Source organism: Bombus impatiens, unplaced genomic scaffold (assembly GCF_000188095.3).
Source record: "Bombus impatiens unplaced genomic scaffold, BIMP_2.2 scf_0647, whole genome shotgun sequence".
Taxonomy (NCBI): domain Eukaryota; kingdom Metazoa; phylum Arthropoda; class Insecta; order Hymenoptera; family Apidae; genus Bombus; species Bombus impatiens.
This window is the reverse complement of record NT_177066.1, coordinates 1692022-1714865: the sequence shown is the minus strand read 5'-3', so window position 1 is coordinate 1714865 and position 22844 is coordinate 1692022. Positions and strand designations below refer to the sequence as shown.

At 41.2% G+C, this 22844-nt stretch overlaps 2 protein-coding genes and 1 long non-coding RNA gene across 9 annotated transcripts in view; 2 read left to right on the top strand and 1 right to left on the bottom strand.

Annotated features, from left to right (window-relative positions):
• Window positions 1-22844, bottom strand: part of LOC105681212 (lachesin) — a 287913-nt gene that overhangs the window by 95907 nt on the left and 169162 nt on the right. The window lies entirely within an intron of this gene.
• LOC112213432 lies at window positions 15-1579 on the top strand. The gene is made up of 2 exons (XR_002947325.2): window positions 15-299; window positions 897-1579. It is a non-coding gene; the product is annotated as an uncharacterized LOC112213432 (long non-coding RNA).
• On the top strand, window positions 1933-8992 carry LOC105681220 (alpha-(1,3)-fucosyltransferase C-like). Its single transcript, XM_012389620.3, has 4 exons — window positions 1933-2048; window positions 2114-2722; window positions 4278-4575; window positions 5476-8992. The coding sequence occupies exons 2-4, from the start codon at window positions 2152-2154 to the stop codon at window positions 5822-5824; spliced, it is 1218 nt and encodes a 405-aa protein (XP_012245043.1). The 5' UTR covers window positions 1933-2048; window positions 2114-2151; the 3' UTR covers window positions 5825-8992.

Sequence of the window (22844 nt, the reverse complement as noted above, 5' to 3'; positions counted from 1 at the left end):
AAAAAAAAAAAAAAAAAAAAAAAAACCGGATACAAGGATAAAATAAGAAGAAACCATCGATGATAGTCGAAGTTAGCGAATCACGATTGAAACATAGTAGGAGGAACGAAACATCGGATGTTCCTCGAGATGAGAACGCGAGGAGCACACCGAAGGACGAGAGGACAACCGAGGCGAATACGCGAAATTTATGAGACTTTCAGAGAGTAAACTGCGAACTGCGGCGATTTCCGACAAATTCCTTCATCGAACACCTGTGTCCCACATTCGGATTCCATGTTGGACGCGTCGTGGCAATGGTGAACCATCGATCACACGCTTTATCATTCTTTTCATCGTCGATCCTTCGCCGGAAACGGGCTCCTCCCTTTTTGAATTCGACGCGTTCCGATACAATCGCGTCTCGATGCACGAAATTTCTAAGAATCGCGAACGATTAAAAAAGATCGCGAGTGCAGTGTCTATGGTGAACTTTAAAATCTTACATAATGGTTTTACGTAGTCATAGCTTTGGGCATAACACACGAACCAACAGATTTTTAGCCAAACTTCGTTGCAATCCGGCGGAAAGATTTCGATTTCCATAGACTTGCCTCGATCACGCAATTGTTCAATTTTCGATTGATTTCGCTTGCGAGAAAACTCGTTTTCATTGGAAACCTCAAAATTTGTATAATCACGTAAGTTCGTAATTTTCACGACGTTCGAAGTAACAGAAATTTAGCCAAATTTCTTTTAGTAAACGAAAAAACAGAATGAGAACAGAGATACGTTTGATTTGACGCGTGTCCATTACAGAATTTTCGATCGACAAGAGAGAGGCAACGATTTTGGAAGGCATTTTCAATTAAACGAAATCTGATAATATCGCGGACTGTTTCTTTTGCTCTCTGTAGCGTTGTTATCTGTATCAGCCTGTTGCGTGTGTCAACGAAGAGCACGATAGAAGAAAAGATAGAAGGAGAAACGATAAGAACAATGCTTTGTTAATTTTCTTTATCGTTTATCTATTAGGCGTCGGGTAATTTTTACGTATTCAATTAGCTTCATTGTCGTAATCCACGCGCATAGTACTTCAAGTAATAAAGGAACATTGTATTTAACGTTTACGTTCCTTTAAATTGTTTGAAAGTATTGTAAGTCCAAAGAAAACGTTCATTTTCATACTAGATTACGTGACTCGCAGAAAAATCTACTTATAGCTTTAGCGCATAATCGATCTACTACCTTTGAATAATATATTATAAGTGATTTTTTTAGGTCGTGAATTATTCAAAAAGTTACGATAGCTGTAGCGTAACGAATTGCATATCAGATGTTCTTAATGGATTACTATCACAAACAATACATTTGCTCATCATTACGCTACCTCTACATGACTCATCAACTGTTCGTTAGAATACTTTGCACAGTGAATTAAGACTCGAGAGATCGAAATCTGTTGCTCTGAGCCTCCTCCTTGTCCGTTGTGTTTCATTTAAACTCTCTTCAAGATCAATTCAGCTGGTTATTTCGAACGTAACAAACGCATTTTTGACTGCGCGACAAAAAAAAAAAAAAAAAAAAGAAAAAGAGAAAAGGAACTAGCTTAACGATACGTCGGGATTTCCGTTAGTTAAACAATTACAATACCTCGATAGGAATCGGCAAGACACAGAAAAACAGATGAGAACGATCTCGTCAATGAAAATCACGCAACAATCTTTTTCAGCAACGAGACAAAATTCGAAACAAGACGAATAACCATAGATGACCGATATGAAATTATGGGTGATTGGAAAAAACAGCTTGATCGTCCTCACGATCTTCACGATCGCTCTGTACGTTCTGTCTTTCTGCTTCAACGGGAGCGACGACGATCTCTTACGCTTCGGGGGAGTCTTTGACCAGGATCTACGATTCGTCAATACGACGAAGAAAATCCTATATTGGACCAAGATGTTAAAAAAAAAAAAAAAAAAAAAAAAAGAAAAAGAGAAAAGGAACTAGCTTAACGATACGTCGGGATTTCCGTTAGTTAAACAATTACAATACCTCGATAGGAATCGGCAAGACACAGAAAAACAGATGAGAACGATCTCGTCAATGAAAATCACGCAACAATCTTTTTCAGCAACGAGACAAAATTCGAAACAAGACGAATAACCATAGATGACCGATATGAAATTATGGGTGATTGGAAAAAACAGCTTGATCGTCCTCACGATCTTCACGATCGCTCTGTACGTTCTGTCTTTCTGCTTCAACGGGAGCGACGACGATCTCTTACGCTTCGGGGGAGTCTTTGACCAGGATCTACGATTCGTCAATACGACGAAGAAAATCCTATATTGGACCAAGATGTTCAGCAGCGAGACATTTTACATGGGCACAGGCTACATCGCCCGCGATTGCCCCGTGAACGATTGTTACGCGACTAACAACAGACATATGGTGAATCCGACAGACTTCGACGTTGTTTTGTTTCATGGGAACGATCTTAATCTGGAAGACTTGCCGAAGAACCGGAGTCCACGGCAGTGGTACGTTTTCGTGAATTTGGAAAGCCCGGCTAACAGGCCGGTGACTAACTACTTTTACGAGGATTTCTTTAACATCACGATGACATACAGATTGGACAGCGATATCGTGTGGACTTATGCAGTCGTTAAGGACGCTCGTACCAACGTAAATGTAGCGCCTAGCAGAAATGTGAATTGGAGCGCCTTTTACGCTGGATCAGGTAATGAAATCAGGAAAAAAAGAAAATCTTGAATCTTCTAAAGATAGCCTCGTTTAAGCAATCCTTGGATATCGATTATCTGGTTGAGAAATTTTTCCGTTCTGTTCATCCTTCGCTATAATTACGACGATCAAACTTGATACCTGAATGTCGAACTGGTCTACTTCTACCTAATTCTTTTGTATCCGATAATTCAGTATTTGCTCGGATCGTGTCATACGAAAACACGTGTTTTTATTGTCGATAATAAACGAAGAAAAATTTATTTACAATCTAAAGGGGGTACTATTTTGAAAGGCTAAGATACTCTAACATAAATCATTTCTTGTTTAGTCGAAGAAACGACACTGTAATAAATCATATACATTCCTGTTTGGATCTGTTAGTACGTTAGTACGTAAAAAACAAAGCAATAAATTTGTACATCAAATTTGGTTGTTCCGACTATAGAGAACGGCGCGAGAAAATCGTTTCACCCTCGGTAGTTGCTTCGTGGAGAACGCATCATCTTGTCCCGCGTGCTTCATAATCGTCGCTGTGCGTAATTAATCTCGGTTCCCCCTCGTTGCTTTTGCCCGGTACGACAAAGAACACGGCCATTTGCTGGCGTAACACGAGACACGGGTAGCTGTTCTTTCCTAGCCGCGCAGCCGCTTGAAACGTGCTGCAAAAACGTTTTGCGGCTACGAGTTTCTTCGTATGCGACCAGGGAACAGCCGGGGAAAACGTGTCTTGCGTGGCGAAAGCAAAAAATAGGATACAATTATAAAAGCTCTAACGAGGTCGTTGTAACTGGTTATCGAATGGAGAACGGATTACGCGTTGATGCGTGTAATTAAGTTGAAATTAAATTACGATCGTTAGCTTATCAACGTTGATGTTATGCGCGCCATAATCAGATACCATCGTTAGCGTGTAATTTTCCTCGGGGAATCCGTGTGTGCGCTGTGGCCAAAGGAAAGAGGAGGTTTAGTAAGTCGCTAGAGGCCGGAAAATAGCCGCAGATTGTAACAATTCTTTTGCGTAATAGCGTTGCGCAACGTACAAAGCCTGCACGGAATCTTACTAATTACAGTGTCGCCGATGACTTTATTAACTGTTACAAATTAGCTGTCCTTCGCGTTTGTTTATCTTTACGATTGGTTGCTCTTTTCAGCTACGTCATGTTCGTTTTTCTTCGATCGTTCCCCGTAATTTTCGATAATTACACGTCACAAGAAAGAAAGATCATAAACGAATACGTATTTGTGGTTTCTTTGATTTTCTTCTTTTTCTTTCTTTCTTGTTTCTCTTGATCTTGTCCAACCGAGGCATTGCACGAGGCTGTATTTGTTTAATGTTTACTGTGATTCATGTTTATTCGAGAGATTCGCGATAAAAACATACAGCGCATTCTCAATCGGGTAAATCTAATCGTCACGATACGACGTAGATGTCGATCATGAACGCGGAATAAAATTATTTCACACGAACGAGCTTGGGCGGTCTTTAGAGCGAATAGAATGCCGGTTAAAGTCATCGATGGTGTCATCAAAGCAACGATCCGTTTGCACAGGTAACCGAACGATCGCCTACGATGTGGACGCGTCGTTGTCGAAGACGATTCGAGGCAAGACGAAGCCGATAATCTGGTTCGTGAGCAACTGCGTGGCAAAAAGCGGCCGGGAAGAGTACGTGAACGAACTGTCCAAGCACATACCGGTCGACGTTTATGGAAAATGCGGCAACATGTTTTGTCCCCGTAACGAGGATTGCTTCGCACGAGTCGCGGAACCTGGCTATTTTTTTTACCTGTCATTCGAGAATTCGTTGTGCGACGATTACGTAACCGAGAAGCTGTACAATAGCCTCAGGTAAAACAATGGCCGCGGGACGATCTCGACTATAAAATTGTCAGTCGCAGCTCGTACCTGCCGTGTGCCCGCTGACCGATTTCAAATCGGCTGACGGACTCGTGTTTCAAACGACGAATCCGTATAAAATTGTTTCGACACGTGACCATGCTCTGCGAGCGATCGCCATCCTCTCCCTCCCCGACAGGCTTGCCCCGTCTTCTACCTTTTTTCGTTTCCCCACGTTTTGTTCTCCACGATGCTTTCTATTTTTTTTTCTCTTTCGTTGTCTCTTTTTTGTATACCTGCACCTGTGGCGAGCGCGATACGAATAGATTAGAAGGGGAGCGCAGACTTGAGCGACTGAAACAATATTAATCGAACCGTTCAGAAACCACATTGAATCTAAATCGAAAAGTAGAGGCAGATGGTCAATTACTGATTTCTTCTTTACCTTAGTATTCGATATCGTTCGTTTCTTGAGAAGCGAATACTGGAACGCGAATAAACGAGGGGCATTTGGAAGCGTAGATATTCAGAACGCATGTAACGTGTAGAAACATATATGTATATGGAATATTTAATGAGAGGAGGGAATTTGTGTTTAAATTTAATTTCTTTAAATACGTTCGTAAAGATTGAGAAAAAATTGAGAAGCTTACAAGAAGTGGAATTGACCATTTTGGTTCTTGAGTGGTTCTGACATAAATAGCGCTTAAATTTCACGTATACTTTCGACCTTGCTATCACACGTTGACATTTCATATTATCGCGCCTGTTTAATTGCATATATTTGATATTAATATCGCGTTTAATTACTCCTTACATGCTCGTTGTTTGAGACAACAATAGGCGGAGGTATAAAAGGTGTCACGGCTAAAGGAAACCTAACAAAGAGCATTGTTTCCGTTCTGTTTCCAGATACAACGTGGTTCCCATCGTTTATGGTGGCGCCAATTACAGCCGCTATGCTCCACCACGATCTTACATAGACGTGTTCGACTTTGACACGCCAAAGAGTTTGGCCGAATATCTAAAGGAGCTAATCAAAAATCCGCGAAAATACAGCGAGTACTTTGCTTGGAAAACGTATTACAAGATCGAGGATGGTATTCAACAAGGTGTATGCAATCTTTGCGAGTTTCTTCATAAGCAGAAACAGCCACGAACGCAAAGCTTTTTGTCTGATTGGTTCAGCCGATCGAAATGTCACCTCCAGGAATTTTTACGTGATCGCAGTTACCTTACAGGGTCTATTTTCAAAGACTGATTTAGCGCACATTTCTCACATATCACCGTGCAAATTTAACTTATCGTAAAATACGTTTAGTTTACGACTGTCGAATTTATTTAAGCATTAAGATTTTATCAGGGTTATATACATTATATACAGACTCGCAAAAGCGATTTTAACGCTTGCCATGGAGAACTTTAATGTCCACAGACATATATATTTTTATTGGTTTCCTTATCAACGTCCCACTTCTATACACATCTTAAATACGATATAGAAAAACCATATTACATGTCTCACATTAAACATTTTCAATTATTTCTCTAATAAGACACGACTATCGCGATTACATCGAAACTGCACTTACGTTTATTGAAAATACACATTTACGATTAGTAAAAGATCAGTACACGGCGTGAATAGTCGTCTAAAACGTGTAGTTAGAGGTAAAGAGATGATTTCTGTAAATGTCGTGTCTTACTAGTATAACGAACAATTTAACATTTCTGCGATATTTGAAAAGTGTATGCGACTACAATAAATATCTTGTAATTTTTATACACATTGCGGGATTTGTTGCAAACTTTACCAGCATATCACGATAGTCGAACCACGCAACACCGTTAACGAAATTTTCTAATGTTTCGCGTAATACGATATATCCGTGAAAGATGTGTGAACGTGTTCGAGTACTTTCGAAAACTTGTACAAATGGAACGAATTGTTAGATTTGTATTATAATTAGCGCAGTGTGAATGATATCGAAATATGTAAAATATCGATGAACGGTTTATGCCATCAGAGCGAAATTCGTAAAAAATTGGAATCTCGACTTTCGATTAATTAAAACGAAATCGATAAACGACAAGACACGGATCCGGTTCTATGTTAGATACGCGTTAGTCGCGTAAATGAATCCGAACCAATCTATTTCAAACGCAGTTATCTATCTGCGTCATTCAGCATTATTCGTAATGTAGCATAATTAGAATGTTTCATTCGTAATTTAAAGAATTAACGCGAAGCTCGAATCTACCGTTATATTACTTGCCATAAATATTCGCCGATCGAATCGGTATACAAGTGCTCCGAAGATCGATGATTTTCATAATTTATTTCGCTGCACTGGTCTACCTTCGATTCCGAGTTCACTGAAGTGGCAATTAAACGATTGAACGTTTTGCCGTTTTAAAATGAAGAGTTTATTATTTTTCAAACATTCTTTAACCTGCGAAACCGACAGCGAGAAAAATTGTAATTAATTAATTTGAAATTTATAACCATCTATGAGCATTCTCAGGCTGGAAACGATGTATTTTCAAGTGATTCGTAAAAACGATGTACCGTTCGATTCGCGGTGTTCGTTTAGAATCACTTATCAGGCGACGAACTATTTTTAGCAAACCATTCATACAACACCTATAAGATAAAGCCTGATTTTAACGAACAATAAAACCGTTCGTATTACGTCATGAAAAATCGACAATGTCATTTTAAAATTCAATGCACCAGTTCCGCTTCGTCGTTTTTACAACGAGCGATATTCGATCAATTTTCTCTTACGCAACATTTGTCCGACATTGTTTAACATTTAACGTTCGAAGAATTCTACGATCGTGTCGCGATTCGAGAGAATATCGATATTAATTACACCTGTCGTATTATTAATATTTATTAAAAATACTAGTAGTATTATTTGTATTATATTTATACGATATTCTGTCCTCTAATTTATTCAGATTCTTGAGTACGCGTGACACGTTCAAAGCAACTATCCGACTGAGTTTGTCATTTCTAGGTCATGAGTCGAGTAAGGCCCAGTATCCGCCCACGACGCGTAGTTTATGTATAAGTCGACGATAAGTTCACGACAGTGTTCGCACTACAAAGCGTACAAGCTTCGTCTCGTCGTTAAAATGTCGAGCGACGAGGAAAACGCGTTCATCCTATATCGCTACATTCGTTCGTACTTGCAACGTACGCCTCGCTACTGACAATGTTAACGCCAGTCGTCACGACGAAAACGCGCAGCGACGAAAACGGCTCATTACTGTTTCGTGGACAGTTGCATATTACCGTGGGCATCTGTGCATCTGTAGTATTACTCTATCTATCGTTAACATCGACGCGTCTAATACGCGCTTCGCAAAAGCTTCGTAAATGTAAAAAGCTTCGCGGACAGAGGACCTACCTGTACATTATTTTGTGTATGTTATTACTTGTTTGTACGGAAACAAAGGACTGGTCATCGAGAAATGAAATACTTTCGTAGATTCGTTCGTACGATCCACGACGACCGATGGACCTCGTAAAAGCATTCTCGCGTCCATTATCAAGAAAACGAGACAATGGCTCGTTCGAGCGAAGAGAAACGCGGATAAGACTTCTCCGTTTTGTCGTATCCTGTCAGTACGTTTTAATTGAAGCTCGCGCTATTTCCTGGAAAGTTTCAGTCGCCAAAGTCGCCAATGTCGCGTGTCTTCGCTACACTGCCTCGTAAACAACGTCTGTCTTCGAGATTCTCGGTACTGGTAACGGTATTCTTTCACAATTTCTTCGACGACGGTCTTGCAGAAATTTCAGACCGTTGGGTTGGTCGGTCTGAAAAGATTTGTAAGACGACGTTCGAATCGCCGAACGAAGAAGTTCGCGCGAATGGATGCGAAACACTTTGACGAAACGATTTGAATCGCGTCGAAATTGTCGTTAGCTCGATTCATAGATTCTTTGTAAACAAGTACGGTCTGTTGATTAATTATGAGCTGGCTGAAGATTCGTTTTGAATATATTGTTGAAAGTACCGTTGAAGTTGCAACGTTTTTCACGGTATCCTTTGGAAAAATCGTTCGTAAAGCCGCAGTTTGAAAAGCAGAAACATTTGATCCTCTCTACGTTCCTCTATCGCGTTAATTTCGGCCTGATAATTTATTTCGTAATAACATTAATTACGATGTTTGAAATTCGACGCGAACACGGAACAGCTTGCTAGAATTTTATATCGTAACGCCTGTCGGCTATTCAAGTGTAAATTTCTGTCAGCGATGTATAAATTTAATCGAGTATTCGTATAATTTACATATCATTGACCGACTATTGTAAGAAAATAAAGGGGTCTCCGATCTTATGTATGTCTTTCCTGTAACGCCAAAGGTGATTCTACTTTTGTAAGCAAAATAGTAGAATAAAGAATATATTATCGACGAACAACGTGTTAGACGATGAATATCGTGAACGATATTTTTCACGATCGTGATAGAAAATACACGAGCTTGATAGACTTGGATGCCACGTTCTCTCACGGAATGGAACTCGATGCTTGGGACCAGTGAACGTGAAGAAGCGCATGCCTGTGGTACGTTTTTGTGGAACTGGAAAACTCGTACAATAGACCATTGGTTAACCACTTTTACGAAAGCTATTTCAACGTCACTGTGACGTACAACTTTTTATTGTGACATCGCGTGGTTTTGTAGTGCCGTTAGGGACAAAAATGGCCAACGAAATTGTCGTCTCCTCTTTTCGTTTCACCGGTTCAACTTCTTTTATCAATCATCCGAGTAATGATTTAATGTTTCGTGTATTTTCTTCCTGTTACCTTATATCATTTCAATGGACAGATATGTCATTAGCGTAGATCTCATGTTAAACGATTACAGAGATTCAGGATTGTGAAATACACGTTAGTCAGCGTTGGCGAGGTCATCGATTATTCGAAAATATTCCGTTCTTTCGAAATGTAAAGATTCTTTCTGCGTTCTATAGTATGTCTGTTAAATATATATCGTTTATGTCATTGAAATAGACGTTTATGATACAAAACTTTTCAATTTTTCAAATTTATCACAATCACCTTAGAGTAATCTGAAGATTTAAACATCTCGGTTTTGAAATTCTTAATATTCCGAAACTGTGAGTTTGAGCGTTTTTAGACTTGCGAATGCCATCAGCCAGCATTGGTCGTGTTTGTAACCCATTTGTGAGTTATTAGGAGAAAGCGAATTCGTATTTCCAGATAGCACGGACGACGTGTTACTCGAACGTGAACAAGACTAGCAACGAGAAGAATGCGAGGAGCAGCGTCGGTCGGAGTACAATGCTAAACTGCCTAGACGGATAGACGTCTTTGCGGTAAGTGCGGTAATTATAACTGTTCTTGCGGCAACCAGTGTTTCTCTAAGATCGCGAAGAATGTCTACTTTTTCTGTTTCTCGTTCTAGAACGCTCTAACCGATAACTTTGCTGCTGGGCAAATTTTCCAACGATTATAACGCGAAACGATTGTTTTGTTGTAACTAAAATACTCGACGTTCTTGTTCGTTTATCGAATAGATATAGTTCAGCATACTATTTGCGGATACAGCATGTTGTCACGACTTACAACATCTTCGCTTTGCCATTGTCTTTGATAAGTTTCTAGAACGTTAACGTATCCAAGCATTTGCATAAATATTTTACATAATTGGTAAAAAAATACTTCGACTGAAAGAAATATCGCGATGAACAACTATGTCTAAACGGAGTATGCTATCTGTGTACATCTCATTAAGAAGAACAAAGGGTTCGTAAGTATTGTATAATACTGTATTGTACAATACCTGTTTCGTAACGCAGGTGGTACGATGTAGGAAAAGGTGTCGCTTGCAAAATTGCATGACACTCGGAAATACCCACATCATCGTACGTTAAACAATCAAAACTGACAATCGTTACTAGCAGTTAATTATACGCTGTGAATCTCGTTTATTAAAAGTGAATGACTCTTTTCGGTGTCAAATTTGTTTGACAATGTTGGTATTGTCCTCAAGGTTAACCGACACGCGATAACAACTTCCGTTCGATGGCGATTGAAAACCGCGAAGCAGCTGTTATGTCGGATTCGCTAACAGCCAAGAGTGCCGCGTGCATTCTATTCAAAGGAATCACTCGATGGGAGTGTTTCCAACGTCGGCACAATGCGATGCAATAACATCGCTGGATAATCGAAAAATTACATGGGGCGTAAACGTACGTCCTCCACGCGAAACGAACTGACGTAACTGCCTTCCATTTTTCCGTTTTTTTTTTTTTTTTTACCAGTCGATTAGCCGTCGTTGTGTTCGTTAATTAAAAACAAAAAAAAAAAAAAAAGGGAGGAGAATCGTTACGAAATCGTATCCATAAATTGAAACGATGGTTGCGTGAGACAGATTCGAATTCTGTTGGAAATTACGATTGACCCATGAAACTTATTCGGTTTCGCGTGTGTCTGAAAGCAACGCGCAATCAGCGCGGATGAGTAGCTGGATATCTTCTATTTTGTCGTCGTGACTCGTGGCTGATCGTGTGATTCATTCATTATATGAATTCTTCAAGGTAACGAACTACGTTTCACACCTTTTGCAAACCGTAAATTGGGTAGCTATATCAGTGGAGACGAGTCACGAATCGGATCTGTGTATTCAGCTGTATTTGAATCCACTGTACTCGTTATAACACTGGCATACTAATTAATTAGGTACATCTAGTCTGGAAGTAACATTAGATACTCTGGAAGTAAAATATATAAAATCTGATATAGAAAGATGTATTTTCTTGGGAAATAAGAATATAGAAAAATGCTTTCTGTAGCCACTGCGTGTGTTGAATCGTTAACTTTTTAATTCGTAACTTTTTAATGTCTGGAGGACAAGGAAAGGCAGTGTTTACGTTGTCTTTACTTTTCGTACGATAAATTAACAAAGTTAAAGTTAAAGTACCTGCTGAAGTTTGCCGCTATAAATAGGTTAATGCTCTTTTGCAGAAAACATCTAGTTAGATCGACTAATGTTATAAATAATATATCGTGCCATTCGAAAATCTCGGTTAGCTCAATCTCTCAAAAAGTGTAAGGTATTGAAACGAAATAAAATGTTCTCGCCTGACGAGGTTTCTTAAATAAAATAAATAAATAAAATTTAAATGTTAAATAAAATTTCACATCAAACATTGCTTTATAGAGTCAATGGATAACGAGTTATTTAAAGTGGTAATTTTTACTGGCTCATCCTGTATATCGGCATATAAAATTTCTCCATATAGAATTTATGGAAGAAGCAGAAAACGGGGAAAAAAGTCACGGTCGTTTGACATCGTGACAGTATAATCTTCAACGTTTCGAATCGACAAATTGACATAGAAACAAAATAAAAAGATAACAAGTTTCGGGACGTTCTAAACTGTTAAATTTGTTTGACAAGCCGCTGGTGGACGGCAACCTTTTGAGACCAGAAAATCCAGTATATAAATTTTCCCTCTGTTGTTTTTTAGAGTTTCGCGTGTCATGGATTGGCCAGCTTTGACGCGGAATATTAACAGCGAGAGCGTTTGTAACAAAAACCGGCCGAAGTATCGCGAAACTAAGTCACTTCGTTTTCCATCGCGATAAATTCGCCAGCTCTGTTTAAATCTTTTTCCCTTAATAGATTTTCGCGCTGACGCATTTACAATCAGGTTTCTTTAAGCTTTCAACGAATAAACACACTTTTTCCCCATTGAATCGTACTGTCGGAAATTTCGAAATTTTCGTCGTTTAAACTTTACTGTAGATCATCGTTCTTACGGGATCCGATACGTTCGAAGAATCCCTTTTCTCGCGATCGTTATTTGTTGCACGATTCCTCGGACTAACTTTTTCCATGCAGAGACGCGACGGAATTGCCCCTCGATTATTGTCATCGTAACAAAAGCGTAGTTGCTCCGGGGCGAAACACAAAAAACGTTGGCGAAAGAAATAACGAGGTCCGCGTGCGCTCTCTTCCTCCGAGTTTCTTTCCGCCCCGAACGAAGGAAGCATCCCCCGTACCACGGTCTGAACACGTTCGATTAAGTTTCGCTTGCAGGTAGTTGCGTCAACAAACTCGAACGGTTAGACCCTGTTAATACCAGAGCCAACGGATTGTTCACGGATGAAACATGGCGCAATTTGACCAAGTGCATTCGGAAATGTAGCGTGCAAAGTAAGAAGCACGTAGACGCGAGCCACGAAGACGAAGCTGTCACGATTATTCTTTGTCTGGTATTCCTGACAGCCTGTGGATGATACCAGGGACACGGAGCAGGAGACAGAGCGAACAAATTTTCACGAGCTAAGTTCTCACGAAGTAAGACGAACTTACGTTTCGAGGCTCTGGAAACTTAAGGTTGAAACTTAAGGTTCCAAAATACGTTGATTAATATGCACGCTTAAATCTTCAAATTGGATTAATCCGTCGGAATTATTTTTCTCATTGGTACAGCCCTCTTTCTTGCTGAATCTAACTTTGCGAGATGCCCGGTCCCCCGCGTCGAACTAACTTCGATTCTTATCCCGTCACCGCGGAAACTTCCGGTCCGACCGGGGAGAGCATCGTCATCGAACTTGCCCTTTCCGAATAAAGAACAGGAAGAGTCCCTGCGGAGTAATCTGTCAGACGCAGAACGCGCGTTAAGAACCGCAAACAGCCCCGTCGTGGAATATCGATCGAAAATCGATCGAACTTCTCGCGTCTCGCCATCTTCATCGCTGACAAACTGCGTGGATCTCGTTCGATGCGCGATCGAGTCACGATAAACCGGACGAGAATGCCGATAGATGGTGAAAACAGATAGTCACGGATGAATTCGAGCGTCCCGAGGGCGGACATTAGTCGGTTTGACACTGTAAAAGTACTCGGGAATCGACTTGATGGTTCTCGCGCCGCCATTTCGTTCGTTTCCAACGAACCGGAAGTTGCTCGATAAAGTTCTCGTCGTAAAGTCGAGCGTGGCGACCCCCGGCGAAATTTTCGGCAGATGAAACGGTAACTGCGAGTATAAGATCGGATTGCTCCCAACTTTCTTCGATTTCGCTGGTTAAGGAGGTTCTACGGTGCAAGTCAGTTTTATTCGCTCGCCGCTTTGCAAAGAGTCGCTGTTTCACTTGGGATAGCTGACAGGGTTTGATAGCGAGGGAATATCGAAGTGAACAGGTTTTTGGCTTAAATGGCCGATCGATGAATGCAAAAGTTCAGCAGGTTTGCAATTGGATCGTTCGAAATTCTATTAAAATTCGGCGAAACCTTCAAAATTGTATCGTTTGAAATCTAACGATCGTCTGGATCAGCGTAATCCAGCTAGTATTACTAATATCTCCAAGTTTTACACCTGATAAATTACAAGTGTCGTAAATTGTTTAATGGTAACAATAAAAGAAAGTTCTAAAAGAATAAATTTTACGAGTCAGTGGACTGCGGCTATTTAATTCAAAATTGTAAAATTACGAAAGCCGTTGATACAACAACAGTCTATCACCTACAACTTGCAGTTTGTCAATTTGCTGGTATTACTTCGTTGATTAATTATCCCGTACGAAGAGCTTTTTTACGATGTATGAGCAGAATCGTTGAGTCGTGAAGAGAAGCGAAGGTAGAAGGAGAAGGATGGTAGTAATCGCGTTGTTTCTACCACGACGGGTTTGGCTAAATATTTAAACAGCGGAAGAGCGTCGACACGATCAAATAAGTAATCGCGCAGGCATCGAACTGTACAAATCGCACACAGCCATTGTGTTTGATCATTATAAAATAAACGGATCGGTGTTTCAAAGTTGCTCGTTGATGGATCGTTCGCAAACTCCCTTGTTATTCAGCGAAACTACAAACTATCACTTAGTCGACTTCCTGTACGTATTGTACACACGTGCGCTACCGACCAAGCTTCGACGTTGCGTTATAATATCGTAAATTAACAAACGCGACATTAATTATTGCGATTTAGAGTGCACGGAACCGTCGATCCGGTATCGGAAATCCGGCAAATATTATTTGACACGCGTCCCATCGCACTTTGGCGTCGCTTATTACGATAAAGGGAGTGAAAAATCGTGGGAAATGGGCTGTAGAATGAAAGAGTGGGAAGGAACGTTGAAAATCTGACAGCAGAAAAATTCGAGAGTCTTTATACTTCGCGTCGTTCGATTTTCAATGTTGTACGTGGCTATATGCCTACGTGTATATCCACTGTGCTGTTAAAAAAAAAAAGAAAAAAAAAAAGGAAGAAAGAAAAAAGAAACGAAAATATAGAGAGCACTTCGCTGATGGAAAAAACTATTTCTATTTTTATTCTATTTCGATACGTTGATTTACGAATAGCGTTGTAATATTGTTCGAAGTAAACAAAATTGTTCCATGTGTTGGCGTTACGCGACAGGAAAAAAATTGGAACGATAATGTATCCGATTTCGTGGTACGGTATTCGAGCTGGATAACGCGTTCGATTATTATCGAATCACCATTATGAAATTACCGATTGGTACTAAACGGCGGAGGAAGGAGAACGATAAGGGTTGCCTCGGGAGGGAAAATATCGATTAGAAGCGATCGCTCGTGACCGAATTCTGGAGCAGAAGGAAATACGTTTACCCGAGGTGAACGCGGTAATTACTGAAAAATTCAAAGTGCAATCAATCGATTGGTAGATAGGTTCATTCGTTTAACCTGACTTTCGACGCTGTTCGAGGAAATGGAAGATTCCCGATATGCTTTCGACTCATTACGCGTTTCCTTATTAATTACGATGCTTTCTTATAAAGTCGTTAAAATTTCAGATAAAACGAGGACATCGATAACTCTGTAATATTTACCTTACAATGAGGCATCCTCTTCGATACCCATGCCAAGCGATCGTGTTTCAAGACCTAAGACTTATTGTTAGATCGTGATGGATCTTCGACGCGGTGACTCCGAAGAAAAAGTCAATCCCTTTCATTTTATCAATATAAAACTGTCAATATTTGATTCAAACGTCAGTATGAAAAGTTCTTTCCAGAATCTTATAGACTTCGATCTACATAATTGCATTTTATACGGTGATCCTCGCACCTATTTTACCAACGTGTTCGAAATGTTGTCAATAATATAATATAATAACGTCTTATTAAAACACCAATAAAATCTTTCAATGTTTCATATAACGCACACATTATGTACATAAAAGTTTTTCTATGGTGTGTTCAAATACTTTCACGAGTCGTTGATAGAAAGTGCACGATATCATAGCCATAATGCAATTTGATTGTTTCAATAGGACGTTTGTCTGTAGCCGCGTATAAACGTAGAATTGTCGTAGAACGCCGACTGAGAACCGCTTTGTTAATGAGTCATCGATACTCTATCACGCCTCTAGACACCCACCTAATGGCGATGACTCATGGGCGACTTGTTGGCAAGAGGCTCTCCAAGCGGCTTCCAAAACGTAAGCTGAAACATCGCCTCTCGTCGCGGCCAAACAGACGCTTTCGAATCGGTTGTTCCGCGTCGCGTGGTTTCACCCGGCAGGTTAAGAGCATCAGCGATAAATACAAGGGATAGGACTGTAAAATATAGCCTGTAAAAGCAGCGGCTCTAATCACGACGAATGGATGTAAAAAAAAAAAAAAAAGAGATTACCGACCTCTCAGACCTACTTGAGCCCTCCCGAGCGAAGCTCAAATCACCCCCATTATATCCACATGCTCTGCTCGCTTCTATACCTACTTTTTTCCGCGAAATCGTTCGGACTTATTCTCTCGATTCTCCCTTGCTCGTCGTACTTTTAATCCAATTTTGCAGATATCCCTTGTTAGATTCTAGGTCTTCGTTCCCTGATGTTATTCGAGTGATGCTACAGTAAAAGAATTTTCTCAGATTAAGTCACGATGGATAATAATTAATCCATTGGTATTTACAATCGTCTGACAAACAGTCTGAGATTTAGCAACTGTTCCTTATTAATTTCTATATAAGCTCCTCAGAAGTCTCGAATCGATTAACCCCAGCGTTCAGTAATTTCTTATCATATAAGCGCATTAATATTCAAGTCTCGGGAAACGGATGACCTACTTGCACGAGTTCGTTCGTTGCAAGAAGACGACGTGTAAATAATGGAAAATTGTAAAGTAAATTTTTAAAAAATTGATACACCTTCCCTTCCTGCTTCCAGTATTTGTCAGCAAGAAAGAAACGAATGCTGTTGAAATATAGTAATTTTTGCTGAGAGAAGTAGTGGTACGTATAAAGTAGGAACGTTCAATGTGAAGGTATTATAGTCTATCGGTTGGTTTATGCTTCCCCGATCGTTAAATTTGAAATTGAAAAATTGAAACGTTCAGGTGTGAAATCTCAAATTTGAAATTTATACATTTAACGTTTCGAATTGAAAACGAATTAAAATTATCCAGAATTAAGTTTGGCAAGCCGAAATTCGGAATCCGAAAGACCGCGTCAAACTACTTACCTCCGTTTCAATATCAACTAACCGGCAATAGGAGCGCGATCATGCAATTACAGTTTGCTCACCAAGTATTAATAACAAGGACTGAAAGCACGGAAAGCACAATTCTCCAACGTATCATTTTCACCCCGTCTGATTATTAAGACGCCGTTATCGCTTCAAGCCGAGACTTCCCCTAGATTTATCATTGTTCGGCTATATCGTGCGAAGTGGCAGTAAAGCTCGAGATCAGCAAAGGGTATCGTATCGCCTACGGGCTTCTCCTCTTCTTTAATACCGTTTAACGCGCCACCTTTCTACCCCTTGTCTCCTGGACTGGGCAGTTCGATCGTTCGCGGCATAAAATCGAGCAACGTTAATTAGCGAAATAAACTGGCCGTCGAACGCCGTTAATCGACACGGTCACACGCGCTAAATAAGAGACCCGAATAGGTGGCTACGATATTCGATTTGGGAAGAAGGATCGATGAAATCCAAGCGTCGAGCTGCAGCTTCCCCGTTTTCTGTCGGCCGTGTGCAACAGCCGGTTAATGGAATTGATTGGAGCCGCACGCAAGAGAGGATATCTCTGGCAATTAATCAAATTATTAAGCCGCGTGCGGTGCGTCGATCCGCGTGTTGTTCCGTAAATATCAGCGCGACGATGGAGGCGTGAACCGCCGATAAAGAGAACGAGATACCAGCCGATCGGGTCGCCATCAATTTCTCGTTTAACTTTTCCTTTTTCAATTACAGCAAGATACAGTATTCCGAGCAAAAATCGACGCTTTTTATTCCAACTTCGTTTTGTTGACAAACGACGACTCTTTCAATTAGCGATTTTTTGACACGTTTTAAATTATGTATTTGTATCTTTATTATTCCATTTGACGTCTAACTAGGAGCCGTGTTTATTTGAATTTTGTACATCGTTGTTTAACACGACGATTACCACGGTGACCGTGGCAGGTCATCCGCGTTGCTAAATTCTTCAGAACGATTAAAATATGACGAATCTAAAATATCTCCGACAAGGCGAATGACCTAGATAACACTGTCAAAGTAAAATTGCGCAAATACAGTGTAATATCTCGCAAAAGTTAACCGTTACGATGTAAAAATATAGCATAAGATTCGCGCGGTAGTCAACGCGTTGATCCATATGCATAATAAATAATTCGAAATCACCGCCCAATTTCTGAGCTTTCAAAATTGTCAAGACAACCTAATACCTCTGCCGTAGTACCGACGTAGTATATCTTTTACCGTCATAATCTGACCGTAAAACTAAAGTCCCGTATACGCTCTCCTAGACACGTACGAAAGAAACACGACGGCGAGAAACCAGTTCGAACGAATCCACTGGAAATTTTATAACAACGCGTGTCTCTCGGTGTGTTACTACGGGAAAGAATAGATATTTATAACGCGGCACGCGTCCGTGAGGTGATCCGAGATTTCGGCAGATGCCGCGAATATGCGATCAGGCACGGTTCCAGCAACGATTTTCTTCGTCCGTTTCGCGCCGGGAAAGTGAATCGAGGTGTCGAATAATGGGCTGAAAGGGATCGTGGAACAGGGACGAGAGATTGGGCGGTGTGGGTGGTAGACGAGAGGGGGTGGACGCGACGTCGTGAGAAGAGTGACAGTAAGCTGTTCGTGGAACGTCTGCTCGCGCGTTCGCGAAATTGCCACTAGCAGAAGCTTTCGAAGTAGCAGAACCGTCTGCATCGGAACGAGATGGAGCGCATTGGGCGCCGGTTGCATCTGCAACAGATAGAAGACACTTTAGTCGATACGTTGCGCCAAGTCGTTGACGTTTCTCGGATCGATCCGTGCCGACGATAATTCTTCGGGACGCGTCGACGCCGACGGCTGACGGTATTATTTGCTTTTAAGGGAATCGCCATCGATATGGATTCCGTTCGGATAGCGACAGGCACGTGGTACGTTCCTGTCGATACGACCCACTAGACTGGATCAACCGAGTAGATCGAACGAAATAGCAGATTTTGCTGATTGGAACTGGATTGGCGGGAGAGTGACTTTGTTATCGCAAGATTTGATAATTGAGTCGTTCGGAAGCTGCGCTAATCACCCGTTCACTTCCTCTTCGTTTCTTAGTTTCATTACACGGATACAGAAGCAGTTTCCAATTCTCAAGAAACAAACTGATTTGCTTTCATAAATTCATTGACTGCAAAAGTATGATATAAATGTAATAATAAATTGTCAGGTAAATTTAGACTACGAAGTTTCTGTAATATTCGACAGAGTTAATCAGTTAATCAAAGATTTTGTTTTAGATACGATGCGCGTGTTAAATTTTACCTCTGGCTTTGATTAGCCATGAAATTGGTCCAACGTCGATTTAAATATTCGCTGTACCATTAACTCGCTATTTTTGGAATTCTAAAGATGGAATTTATTTTTACCCTTGGCAATTAATATTAGGGTTTCACTTCGGGCATTAGTCTTAATGAATTTTATTCTATATCGATCTCTTCGTTGCATTATTAACCGAATGATTTATAAATCGTAAAGATAATCACCGCTGATGTAGAAGAGGAGCCTGTGTATCCTGTTAGATAGATCCGGCAAACGAGTGTATCAAGACGAATAGAAATGGAAATCAAGGTAAAGTAGAGGCACGTTAAAGGGCAAATTTTTATACAACAGCGAATAACAATCTCGATACACACGTACACGACGAATATATCCCGCATCATTCGACTTTACGTAATATCTGCAGCCCGTCGAATACGTGATCCGATCTTTGTAACGCGCCTGTCCGACCATTCAGCCATCCATCCGTCCAACACGTATCCCAAGATGTATGGACTCTTGAAAGTGCATCGAGCCACGTCGCTATTAATAAGCCGCAAGCATCGAACCCGCGCACCCTTAGAAATGCATCCTGTGAAACTGGAACAACCGTTCTCTCTTCGACATACGATCGTACACCCTAACTCGGATCAAGTTCCTCGTTACTCATTTCCAGGAACTGCACTGATAAATCCCTCAGTCTCGCTTAAACGGAACGTTTGATACTGTCAAGATTCGTAATTTTAGCAGAAGTATTTTCAGCACGAGTTCTACGTTTCTGGCACGTTGCACGGTGTTCATATAGTAAAAAGTTATTATATGAAAGTGAGCATTTGCGTGGATGACGAATCACCGAGAACCGAGGGAATATTTGTGTCAGAGTATCGAGTAACGAACGAAGAGCAATTGGGAAAATGCACGCAAAGGTAGAGATTCGGTTACACGTGATAAAACTGCTATTGTACGTGTGAGATCTTTAACTCCCGCTTCGTGCAAACTGGATCATCGTTATCGGCAAGATCAAGTATTTTATTTTACAGAAATTCAGCGAGCAAATGACCGAAGCAGTCTTTTGCCTCTACACGATAATTAAATTAGCTCGGAAGTTAGATGAAATTGTTCGTACAGTTTCATAGGATAGTAATATTTGAATGTAACACAGAAAGTAATAAACGTGAAATCCCTTTGTGAATCGTAATTATCCCATTCATCATCATCCGAGAGTCGAACGAACGAGTTTCGACTGAATCATGGAAAAATTCGAAACCGTAAGAAGATCGTGGAAAAATCGAAAGTGAGACTTCACAGAGGCAGAGTTTAAGGGAACCGAGTCGTATTCGGCGAGTGAATCGTTGCAGAACAAATCTAAATCACCACTGACTCAACCCTACCGAACCAACATTCCTCTGGTACATTCGGGAAGACGCATACACGGTGGCTCAAAAAAATATGAAGAAACGGCAAGGTAAGTAGTCGTATAAATTGCCCGCGGCGCAGCGGTCCACCGGTACAATACGACTTCCAAGCGTATGCTCGCTCGCTATCGCCAATAACTCCGGTCCTTTCATATCTTGCCAATAATTCGTCCTCTAGCCAGCGGCGGAACAGAGAGAAAAAGAGGAAGAGAGAAAGAAAGAGAAAGAGGGAGAGCGAACTAGAGGATGGCCAGAATACGACGCGGGTGGATGGGTGTTCTTTCGGGTAAGTTCGTGGAGGGCGACCCAGGGAAATTTATCCAGCAGATAAAAATGTCTGTTAGAGTTTATATAGGGAACGGTGAGATTTCAATAAAACCCTCGATTGTAAAGTACAGATAGAGGAGGCCGTCCGGACGTTACACGGGTCAGTGAAGCTCAAAGTCTCCCTCTGTCCTCTCTTTATCGTCTCTTTCTCGCAGAGGCTGTTTCTCCAAGACTTCCACCGTTCTCGCTCCCTCCCTGATTCACCGGTTTATACCCCGCGAATACGACACGCCCCCTGTGCAGCGTCGCGTTATCGATACGTGAGCTTCTTTTTTCGCCGTGGAATCGTTTCTCGTGGAGTTAGAGGTTGCTGCAACCGGTTCAAGACGTTTACTCGAGGGATGATCGAGGATGGGCTGGAGCCTGGCCACCCGAGACCCAAGTCTGGTCTCGTTGTTGTTACTGTTTGTCGAGGATAAGGATGGTGGCGATGGCGGGTGGACGTGTCGTTGTTGGAATTTGTTTGATTCGAAGGTTTACTCTTGAAAATGTCACGGATTCACAACGGAGGCACAGTCGAGTTTAATGGGAATTCTGTTTGCTCTTTGATTCGTTTGTTGGTCCAACGATTAGACCGCGTTTTCTAACATTCAAGGGGGGCGTTCTATTAGAAAAAGAAAGGTTTAAAATATTTGATCTGCCCGAGGCACGAGGAACATATAGACGAGGGAGAGGGATCGAGGAAGTGAGATTTTTCTATAGACGTCGTTAGTCATGGGGGAATCAATAAGCGATAAAGAACCGTCTACACGAGCGGTCGCATCGGGAACAGTGATTCCTAAGCGCAGTAACGTTCTAACAGCCCTCGAACATGTGGTCGTCGCCGCTCAACGTGGCAAGCCTTGAATCAGTCCGACTAGTAGCTACTATCAATCCTGCTCGCGCGTTCGCTTTAAGGCTACCCATAAAGACAGAATCGGGCGATTTAACCGAGGACCTGTGCTCCATTCCTTCTCGTTCGGTTCGACGGCCGAGAGACGCACGTTCGCGACGAGCTTACGACCGATCAAATGCTCGTCCGCTGGTAAAAACACATATTCCCGGGGAATTAAATGAGAGTAGGTTTACGGCCGACGAGGACTTTGTTCACCGCGTAATAAGCGATGCCAATGGATCCGAGCAACGTGTTCAAAACGAGGATGGAAAACGTGGCTGAGAGTTTTCACGGCCGTTGATCTCGAACTGAAACGAAAGAAGTCGTTCCGAGAAGAACGTCGTCTCTCGTTCTTTCGAATTCTTAATTTCAGGCTCTAAAGCGCGTTTAACGGGCAGAGTGAAGTAACAATTTTCCGGATGAAATGTAGCTTGTTGTTCCTCTTCTTGGTACAACGATATCTATCGTCCAATTAAAATTATTGCTGCTGGGATTTCTATGGAATAAAAATTGAACGGAACAAGTGCAGGTGGAACAGGATGATGGAATAGAGTTTCAGTTGTTACATCATTTATTTCGAAGTGAACAACGCGAAGCGCGAATGAGATCCAAAGAAGATTTCGTCAGTTGATTCCTCGATACCGGTACATTTCTGGTATAAAATAAATTGTTCACAATTAACATAAACCTTAAACGGTGTATTTGCACGTGAACCTTTCTGATCATTTTGATATCTAGCATTGGGTCTATAAATTAGCTCGTCTATTTGGTGGCCGGCTGTACATGTGTCGATAGCGAATGGTCGTTCAAAGGGAAATTTCGAAATAACAGCGCTTGTAGAGAAATTTCTAACATTGATCAGCTACGCGATGATCCACAGTACTCTATACGC

Excerpts from the sequence above, each read along its gene's own strand:
- LOC105681220 (XM_012389620.3), top strand. The coding sequence starts at position 2,152 with ATGACCGATATGAAATTATGGGTGATTGGAAAAAACAGCTTGATCGTC. Across the intron at positions 2,723-4,277 it reads CGCCTTTTACGCTGGATCAG|GTAACCGAACGATCGCCTAC; the intron begins GTAATGAAATCA and ends CCGTTTGCACAG. Across the intron at positions 4,576-5,475 it reads AAGCTGTACAATAGCCTCAG|ATACAACGTGGTTCCCATCG; the intron begins GTAAAACAATGG and ends TTCTGTTTCCAG.